General features: G+C 39.4%; 1 protein-coding gene across 1 annotated transcript; it reads right to left on the bottom strand.

Annotated features, from left to right (window-relative positions):
- Nucleotides 1-2057: 2057 nt before the first annotated feature.
- LOC127651354 (voltage-dependent calcium channel gamma-3 subunit-like) lies at nt 2058-10049 on the bottom strand. The gene is made up of 4 exons (XM_052137128.1): nt 9839-10049; nt 6140-6223; nt 5588-5728; nt 2058-2797 (listed from the first exon to the last, which is right to left on the bottom strand). The coding sequence occupies exons 1-4, from the start codon at nt 10047-10049 to the stop codon at nt 2058-2060; spliced, it is 1176 nt and encodes a 391-aa protein (XP_051993088.1).
- Nucleotides 10050-10528: the final 479 nt, after the last annotated feature.

Here is a 10528-nt window from a genome sequence, read left to right as displayed (position 1 = left end):
CAAAAAAACTCTGGAAGGTAAGATGGACTATTGTTGCCCAGAATTTTATGTTATAAAATGTGTTAACTTTTAGAATTTGAAAATGTTTTACAATTTTCAATGTTATTGAAAAAATATATCCATCCATCCATCCATCCATCGTCAACCGCTTATCCTGTGTACAGGGTCGCGGGGGGCTGGAGCCTATCCCAGCTAACATTGGGCGAAAGGCGGGGGACACCCTGGACAGGTCGCCAGTGAAAAAATATATCATATATGAAAAATGTTGTGAGAATCTCTAATTTTGTAGCATGGTAGAGAGGGAAAAAGAGAGCCATGAAGTTTGCTATCCCAAGAAGTTTGCGGGAACCCACTGAGCACTCAAGAAACTGCTATTTCTGCATGGTGGACCCTTCCAAACGTTGAACTGGCAAGAATGCACCTGCTATCACCTATCCGGACCTTCCTTCATCCATTACCCTGGTGCTCCACTGCCATGAGCTACCCATACCCACTCCTACGGAGAGAGAGAGAGCGCACCCATCTTTAGAAGAGAGCAGCTAGTCAGAGAGCGTGGAAGACGTTGTAGATCCAGATGATATTTTCAGAGGTGGAGCTGAGGAGAGAAACCATGCTACCCCAAACAAAAAGACCTCAACGACTTGATTAGAGATCTTGGTCTCACCATGTCCAGTGCCGAGCTTTTGACATCTAGGCTCAAGCAGTGGAACCTGCTGGATGAAAGTGAGCAAGTCGCAGATCAGAGGAAGCATCACCAACTTTTTTCCAGCTTCTTCACCCGTCAAGATGGGCTCTGCTTCTGCTACAATGTGACCAGTCTGTTCGAGGCAATCGGAATCACCTGTAACCAGAATGAGTGGCACCTCTTCATTGACAACTCATCAAGGAGCCTCAAAGCCGTGCTGCTCCATAATGGTAACAAGTACCCGTCTCTTCCCCTGGCTCACTCGGTGCACCTCAAAGAGGAATACAACAGCATCAAGACCTTGCAGGACACCTTGAAGTAGGATGAGTACATTTGGGGAATGATTCGTGAAAGTGATTTACAGTATAATCGTAAATCTCGTAAAACTACTCACTTCTAAATCTTTTGTAGTCATTTTTGCATTACTTCAGTATAAATACATGTTTATTTGGATTCATATGTTGTTTTTCTGACTTTATGTGAACGAAAAGACAAATTCCCCCACTTTCTCATTGGAAAAAGGTACGTTTCTAAATATCAATGTCCTGGTCACAAATGCAAAGTTTGTGGGGAATAATAGCCATTTTCTATACTTTTGAGGCATAAGCAATTAGGAAATAACACTTACTACACAGAAACACAAATTGTGTTAAATAGTGTAATCCTTGAAGTGCTTATTTTACTGTAGTGTACATAAACTCTACATAATTTAGAATATTATTTAAATAAATTAGCCTACTGTACTGCATTGAAAACATCCTTTTTGAGGCTGATGAAAAATTGATGTTTCTAAAAATTGACATTATTAATTAAAAATACTAGTTATTTTAACTGTATCCTTAATGCTGTTGCTAAAAAGAAGCAAATCACAATTAGTCTGTCATTTATTGTTCTATTTTAAAATCACATTGCGATTTTAAGCACTGACTGGAACAACTTTTGTGCTTGTTACGCGATGTGTGACTGTTAAACATGAATTTTGACATGAGCGTCACATAATGTTTTTAGAGTAAATTGGAGAGGGCATGCTGATGAAATAGCAATAAAGTAGCAGTTTCTGAGAGTCTGTGATCAGAATCAATGACAGTTGTACTTTGATGGCCTCATGTGGCCATTATGTATATTGCATCTTAACAGTGCCAAGTACAAGACAGCATTATCCACCTTTATTTATACTTAGAGAGGACACAGAAAGCAGCATCATTTTTAGAGTCAGTCCACTTAATTTATTACATAACGCTTTAAGCACATATGCACATACTCAGTGAATGAAACAACTAACCGTCGCACAATTGCTTGTGACACCTTTCATATAGCGTATTTAATATTCATATGGCAGCAGAGACCTTAAGAGACCGTTTTGTGTTTCTTTTCACACTGGAGTAGTTCTCCTTGTTGCAGTGCTGCTTTTGTGCTTAAGATCATTCACAGAATTCCGTGCATGCACTAGACTTTTACTAGGATTTGCTGACTTCTGCGTATAGTTATGTGACAGCACAACTCTATTTTCTGGCTTGACTGAATTTTCCCCATGTGCATTTGCAAAAGAAACCCCTGTGTCTGAGCGCAAAGAGTTCTGTATGTTTGGATGCCCTCTTTCGGATTTCGCTGAGTTTTGCATGGAGGAAACGTGAGGATTCGCAAAGCTGTTATTGACAATGGCAGAGTTGTGGAAATGCGCAAAGCCACGGGTCGTGTTGACCGAGTTGTGCGCTAGCGCGTGAGTTGTAGTTTGTGGAAGCCCGCGCCCCAATGCGTACAGCCCAAGGTCGTTCCTATGACAGACAGGGGAGGGCTCGCCAGATCGGGAGTCGGGCGAACGATTTTGACCCTGTTTCCAGCGGTAACGTGAGCGATAGCTGGTAGAACGGCGATATTGCAGTGATGAATGTGTGCTGCGTCGGAGCGAGCCATGGGATTGTGCCCTTAACACACGATGCGTGTCGATGAAGAGGTGAACAGTCAGGACACCCACAGTCTCTGCTATGATGAAGGACAGAGCGCCGCAGTAGAAGCTCCAGCCGTACCAGTGACTGCGCTTGGAGTCGCTCTGGTTGGGGTCGCCAGCGTTGGACGAGATGTACACGATAATGCCAATGATGTTACTGAGACCTGAAACAAATATTTACACATATGAACCATGTTCTATTAAGTGTGACAAATAGGCATTGCTAGTGTGTTTATGTTTGCAGCACATTTAGCAACAGGTCAAATACAACTTCATGTGCAAATACTACCACCATTATTTAGTATTTTACTGCAGTCCACTGCAATTCACTTGTTTCTTAATAGAGGACACATTTGTTTCTTTTAGGTTTAGGTAAGGATTTGCTATATTACAATATTATTATAGGCCTACTACTATTGCTTATTTTTATGGTTAGGGATTTAAAGAAACCCTAATAAGGAACCACTTAGAATTCTCTCATCATTTACTCACCCGTATGCCATCCCAGATGTGTGTCTTTCTTTCTTCTGCAGAACACAAATGAAGATTTTTAGAAGAATATTTCAGCTCTGTATGTCCATAAAACGCAAGTGAATAGGAGCCAAACTTTTGAAGTGCCAAAAATCACATAATTCAGTATAAAAGTAATCCATAAAACGCCAGTGTTTTAATCCATAACTCCAGAATTGATATTATTGGTGTGTGTGAAAAACAGATCAATATTTTGCTAGAAATTCTTCTCCCTGCCCAGTAGGGGTGATATACATGAAGAATGTGAATCATAAAAAACACAAGAAGAAGAATTGTTGACGTAGATCGACTGAGCAGGAAGGAGAATTTTTTGTACAATTTTCCTTTTCCTTTCACATTCTTCTTCTTGTGTTTTTTTGATTAACAGTCTTCATGCATATCACCCCCTACTGGGCAGGGATTAGAATTTCTAGCAAAAATATTAATCTGTTTCTCACCCACATCTATCATATCACTTCTGAAGATATAGATTTAACCACTGGAGTCTTATTGATTACTTTTATACTGAGTTATGTGATTTTTGGAACTTCAAAATGTTGGTACCCATTCACTTGCATTGTATGGACCAAAAGAGCTGAGATAATCTTCTAAAAATCTTAATTTGAGTTCAGCAGATAAAAGAAAGTCACACATCTGGGATGGCATAAGGATGAGTAACTGAGAGAATTTTCATTTGTGGTTGGGGGTTTGAGCACCTGCCATTTTTCTTCTTTGAGAGAAAGTGTCCTTTATTCTGAGGTGTTTTTTTTCTTCTTTTTAAATGAGAGAAAAAATAAGAAATTCTGTCACTTCTAAAATTTCTCTCTGAGTGATCATTTTACATGTAAATATAGCTGAAATCACAGCACAGCTATTGTCTTTAACTTATGTTATAAAATTAGCAGTGCAGAGCAGCAGCTTGGAAATTGTTTGGAAGTGACTACTTATTAACATGTAGGCTTGTAGTTCCATTGAAAGTAGTTGGCAACACTGACACATAGATACATCAGACAGGCAGGCAGCATCCCCTTCAGCTCCTATCCCAGTTGTGTTTTTCTTGGCTTGGAGGTGAGTGGTGATGAACAAAAGACTAAGCTACCTCGACTTAACAGCTAATTAGCCAAAAGACAAATATAGTTAACTTCTGTCTTGCTAACATGCATGACTCATGAGCTACTAGCTAATGGTAAATGGTCTGCACTTATATAGTGCCTTCTTATAACCTTAGAGGTTACCAAAGTGCTTTACACTGTGTCTCATTCACCCATTCACACACACATTCACACACCAATGGCGGCAGTGTAATATGTACTAATGTAATGAGTTAGCTAAACTTTAGCTAATGCACTATATCATGGCCATACAGGCTAATGTACTGTAATTAATGGAGACACTACAGGTGAATACAGTAAAAGTTGTGTCTAATAACGTCATCACAATTGCCAAACTGATATAACTAATTGTGTTAACTAATTAACTGCACTAATTTGCATACATTTGACAAGACACTGCAGGTGAATAGGATAAAAAAAATAACTAAAGCATATCACCACAGAACTTCCCCAGTTAATAACTTACATCAAGAATCTTTTCCCCTGAAATGTTATGTTTAAATATGCAGATTAGCTAGTTTTGTTTAATTTAGAAGAAATCTACAGATGCAAACAGACAGAGGGTAGTAGGCTTAAAACAAACACCATCTAACTGTATTTTGGAAGTTTTCTTTCCATTAGAGTAAAAGCAGACACATTATTAGTGAAACTATGTCCCTCTCCTTGGCGCAGTCATTTATTCTAAATATATACTTGAAACTAGAAGCATAGAAAACATGCACATTGTGGCATAGTTTCCTTTGCTTTTGCCAGCTCTTGTGATAAACCTAGTGAATACTAAAGACCATGGTCTCTGTGTGAACTGATTATTTTGTAGAAATATTTTGAGTATGAAACAATTGTGTGAGTGTGAGGGAATTAAAATAAATTGGTAAGGAAGTCAGAGTTGTGTTAATATATTAATACGTTTTTTTTTTTTTTTAAATAAATAATTATGAGAAAGGCCCTCCACCCCCCACTTGAGCCCCCCAAAATGTCTGTGCATGTCCCTGAGACAGAGTGTTAGAAACATGGGTTCTGGTCCCACTGAAACCAGGAAGTAATTGTGTTCACCTTATCAATGATTAGACGGTTAGGTTTAGGGTTGGAGTTTGGGTTATGGTATACTTCAATTTTTTTATCAAAACTAGTGGCAGAAGTTTGAATTTCAGTAAACATAGGCCTATTTCAGCTGAAGAACATTTACATTTCACAGTTGCAAATTTACAGTGAGATCAGTCTGAAATAAGCCCCCACTCAGAATACCTTAGTAACCTCAACAATGCCCTGGCAACCAACAACAACACCTTTGTGGTAAGAAAACTAGGTAAGTGTGTGTGTGTGTGGACATACCAGCTGAGATGAAAAAGATGCCTGCACTCAAGATGACGTTATGTCGACTCTTGTAGAACTCACTGGCGGCTACACAAACTCCACCAATGAAAAGCAGTCCCACACTTAATATAGGGAAAAGACTAGATGCACGCACAGCACCTGAAATACACACAATTATACCTGAATGTCCTCTGAATCTGATGGATTGTTTTTGGCATTTCATTTCAAATGAGAATGTGTGTACATTTGTAAAGTGTGTGCTATATGTTTGATTGCACAGTGGCCTCTTCATACATTGGCAAACTTCATACATAACTAAAAATGACATTTATTATATAATTGATTAATATAAGTTATTGCAAAAATAGCTTAGAAAAGTGTAACTCTGGGATTTATATATATATATATATATATATATATATATATATATATATATATATGCCATTTGGTTTGATTTTATTTTCTAATGCTATGAAATTCATACATTTTAATCATCCAAATATTTTTTGGCTGCAATCTATTTGTTGGAGCTGTGGTTTATTGTGAGAAAGTCTTATATAGGCTACTCACGTAGTAGAAATTCTGCAGCATCTTGTTCATAATCTGGATCCTCTGGGAAATGATCAATGTCCTTACAAACCCCTTTAAAAATGCCTGTAAGAAAGACACACATACGCACACTTTCAGCAAATTGCTCACACGCTGTCCGTTAATGGCCAGTGCCATTTACCACATGGTTGGACTAATGCTATCAAATCTTTAACAATATCAATATCCTCCCTATCTAATTAGACATTCTCAACACACACAGACAAAAAAAGCACTCACTATCTTTCTCTTTTAAATGGAACTGGGCAGCACGGGATGAGTAATAAAGTTTTAAACTACAATAATACACACATTTTCTCTTTCTCTGTGTCCGACCAATATATATCATGCGCTAATTTAGCTAAGGTCTAAAGCGATATGCACATGCTGATTTATTTTTCCTTATACCATGATTTAAAATTAAAAGCATTATTACAGTATTACAAAAAGTAATAAATCAGGTTTGGGTCTAAGAATAAGTGAATTGTGAAAATGTACAATATAAAAGACTCCATTTAAAGGACTATTCCAGGTTAAAAACAATTGACTACCAAAGAAATATTAATTATTTTATACTCATACCGCAGTTTGTAAAAACAAAGAAAAAAATATGTTAACAGTTAAATGCTTATACTGAGAGTCTATGGGGCAAGCGTTTGCACCATTGACTTCTGTTGCAAGTGCTTTTCTGCACTCGCTTTTGCTTGTTTTTAGTTTGTATTTCTTTCCTTTTTTCCATTCTTTTTTTTGCATAAATTACAAAACCTATTTAATAGGAAAGTTAAATGATGCAGGTTGCATCACTACATGGACAGGCACGTGTGTGAGTGTGTTGGCCCCACATGTCTATGTGCACTATGTGATTGTGTCTGCATGTTAAAAGGTGTTTTCTATGGGTATTTCACTTTCTTTGTGGACATGATGGACAGTTGTAGAGAAACCGTATGTGTAATTCATGCTCACTCTAATCATGTCTTAAATCTTTTTTTTTTTTTACATTCACATATCTTTCACATTGACATATACACAACATGAATGCTGCCACTTTGTTCTCCTTTTAACAGTCTGAACGCTTCATTACACTTTCCATTAAAATAATTGATGTTGAACTGATATAGGTCAGAAAGTAGGAGATGGTGTGAGAGACATGGGTCAAAACTAGAGGAGCACATATTGTTAGAGAAAGTAAAAATAAGTAAATCAATAATTAAATAAATATTTATACAGCTCAGAATGTGTTTCATATGGCTCTAACTTACAATACACAGTTGTTTTACTTATTTTTTACCACATTTGTGGTAATCTGACACACACAACCCATACAAAAATATCAAGGTCCTGTCACTTTGTCAGTCTGGGTTTTTGCCTGACAGGACCATGACATCATCTTCCCATGTCTGTTTTGTGTTTCGTTGTCTGTCTTTCAGCACACAGTTTCAGTTGTATTTCCTTCTGTGTTTTGTGTTAATGTTCTGTTTCTGTCTGTGTCATGATCCGGACACTCATGCTCCATGTCTGTCTTACTGGCATAGGTGCAGCACGCTTATGTCATCTTGGCAGCATGCATTCGCATCCATAGTTTATCTGTCTCTCGTGAACACGGGTGCACATTGCATCATGCTTGTATTTCGTTGTGGTGCTGTTTGGTCACTTCGGTGTGCGTGGTCGAACTCTAGCACAGGAGGCTGCCAGTGCTCCCGGCCATGGAAGCCATTCCCCAGTCGACGCCAGCGCTCCCAGCCACGGAGGCTGTTCCCCAGTTGCTGCCAGTGCTGCGGGCCATGGAGGCCGTTACCCTTTCACTAACTGTGCTCAAAGCCAAGAAGGTTGTTCCCCCATCATTGCAGTGCCCACGACCCCAGAGGTTATTCCACTTTCACTGCCTGTGCTCACAGCCACTGAGACTGTTCCCCTGTCTCTGCCTGTGCTCACAGCCACTGAGACTGTTCCCCTGTCTCTGCCTGTGCTCACAGCCACTGAGACGGTTCCCGTCACTTGTCTGTGCTCACAACCAAGGAGGTCATTCCCCTATCACTGCTAAAGCTCACAATCAAGGAGGTTGTTCCTTTGTCCCTTCCAGTTCTCACAGCCACAGAGGCTGTTCCCCAGTCTTTGCCAGCGTTCATGGCCACAGAGGCCTTTCCCCTGCCGCGGCAAGTGCTCGAGTCTTCCCAGGCTTTGCTCCCTGAGCCGCTCCCTCATGACCCCTGTTCAGTGGCCACCACCCAGTCCTCTGACCCCTGTCCAGCAGCCGCCACCCAGTCCTTTGACCCACATCCAGCGGATATAACCCAGTCTTCCTACACTGCCCAGCAGCTGCCACCCAGTACTCTGTCCCCTCTGCCCTGAGGACTCCTCCCAGGCCGCAAGACCCTGCCTTTGCCCTGAGGCCTCCACCCTGGCCACTAGACCCCATCTTTGCCCTGAGACCTCCTCCCAGGCTGCCAGACCCTGCCCCTTTCCTTAAGTTCCATCCCTGATTTCCCTTCCCTCCCTTTCTGTTGTATTTTATGTTAGCGCTCGTTTTGTCTGTCTGGATTGCTTGATGTTCCCATTTTGGGACACCGGGAGGGGGGTACTGTCATGGTCAGTCTAGGTTTTTGTCTGACAGGACCGTGGCATCATAGTCCCATGTCTGTCTTGTGTTTCGTTGTCTGTCTTTGTGTATGCCCACGATTTTGGTTGTATTTCCTGCCGTGCACTCTTTGGTCTGTCTTGTTTCTTGTCGGGAGCATGGTGTCTCAATCCTGACTTCCTGTTTCGGTCTGTGTCGGGATCCGGTCACTCATGCTCCATGCCTTGTCTTGTTAATGTGTCAATTGTTCTTCCTATTTTAGTCTCTTAATTTGTGCTGTCAGTTCGTCTTGTTTAAAATATACGAATAAATTTTTTTAATGAAAAGTTACATTAATATTTGGTTAATGCAATATGAACTAACAGTGAACTAAAGTATCTTTATAAATATACATTAACAAAGATGAATAAATGCTGTAAATATATATTGCTCATTGTCATTTAATGACAGCTAACAAATGGAACACCATTGTAAAGTATTACTTATGCTAGTGACATGTAATACTAACTATTTTGTGAAACTAAATATAATTTTTATAAGAGTATTAATTATAATAGGGTAATAGTAATTAGGCTACTGACATTTGTCTTTTGGTCATTTGACAAACACAACCCTAACTAAAAGTAATTTAGTTACTTTGATATATAACATTGATGAATGATAACATTTTTCACATATACTATTTACTAAAATGTATGATACTAACATGTTTTATTTTTGGACATTGACTGTGGTAATGAACTTATACTACATCTGGTACTACTTGGTATTAGCATGATACCATTTTTGTTTTTTGTTGGTGCTTTTTGTTTGTGAATTTTATAGTTACAAATTAGATTGTTCATTGTACTGTGTAATTACATTATAGTGCACTTACAAAAAAAGTACTTAGCCTACTAGTTTACTACTAAATGTATAAATGTGTAACTGTTTTGAGGAGTTGCTTATTATCATTTTTTACCATTGCTATACTTTATATGTGTGTAACATGAAATGTGTAAAGTGTTATCCAGTCTTCTCTTTAAGTAAACTCAAATAATAATAATATTTTTTATTATCATTTATTATGTCCCCTTACAGAAAAATAAATAAATAATAATAATTACCTTCCATGCAGCATTGTCGCCAGAGCCCCGAATTCGTGAGCACCTCTTCGTTCTTTCGGTTGGTGTCATTGTCATTGGCACTCTTGGTCCGGCAGACCCCACGCGAGTATAACCAGTAGTCCGTGCCCACAGCGATGGTCATCAGGCTAAAGGCCACGAAAGCCCCTGCCGTGGTGAAAAGCATCTGCGCTCCACGGTTACACACCTTCATCCTGCACCCGCGAGCAGGCTCTCTGTCAGAGTGCACATATAACGGCCAGAAGCACTTTATCCACATGGAGATTCATCGGTGGGTAAACTCTCTCTTGACAGCGATCACAAGATCGTAAAGAGAAGTTATTTGGTGAAGTTTGGGCATGGGTCCAACATGCTGCGCGCTTTTACGCGTAAAGGTAAAGCGAACCAAAAGATGGAGAACTGAGGTTAATGTCCATTTAGAAAAACATAATTAAGAGGAATCCTCAATTTCAGCGTCTCAGCTCTTCAATTACTTACCTTACACTTCAAAAGTTGGCTAAACTCCAAGCAGAACTTTCCATCCAAATTCATCTTCCGTGTATTCCTTTAGAAAAGACCAGTATGCCCACAACTGATAAGTGTGCATTTCCATTGTACATGCCGAGGTGGTTCTTGCTTTAATCTCAACTGGATCTCTACATCTCGTTGTGGCTGCAAAGCGCCGCCTCTCAA

This window comes from Xyrauchen texanus, chromosome 11, assembly GCF_025860055.1.
Source record: "Xyrauchen texanus isolate HMW12.3.18 chromosome 11, RBS_HiC_50CHRs, whole genome shotgun sequence".
In the NCBI taxonomy this organism is placed as follows: domain Eukaryota; kingdom Metazoa; phylum Chordata; class Actinopteri; order Cypriniformes; family Catostomidae; genus Xyrauchen; species Xyrauchen texanus.
This window is presented reverse-complemented; position numbering and strand designations above follow the sequence as displayed.

Bases quoted from the DNA above. Each gene is read 5' to 3' on its own strand.
- LOC127651354 (XM_052137128.1), bottom strand. From the start codon at position 10,049: ATGAAGGTGTGTAACCGTGGAGCGCAGATGCTTTTCACCACGGCAGGG. The intron at 6,224-9,838 runs GTAATTATTATT...TCTTTCTTACAG, and splicing joins GCGACAATGCTGCATGGAAG to GCATTTTTAAAGGGGTTTGT. The intron at 5,729-6,139 runs GTGAGTAGCCTA...TGTGTATTTCAG, and splicing joins TGCTGCAGAATTTCTACTAC to GTGCTGTGCGTGCATCTAGT.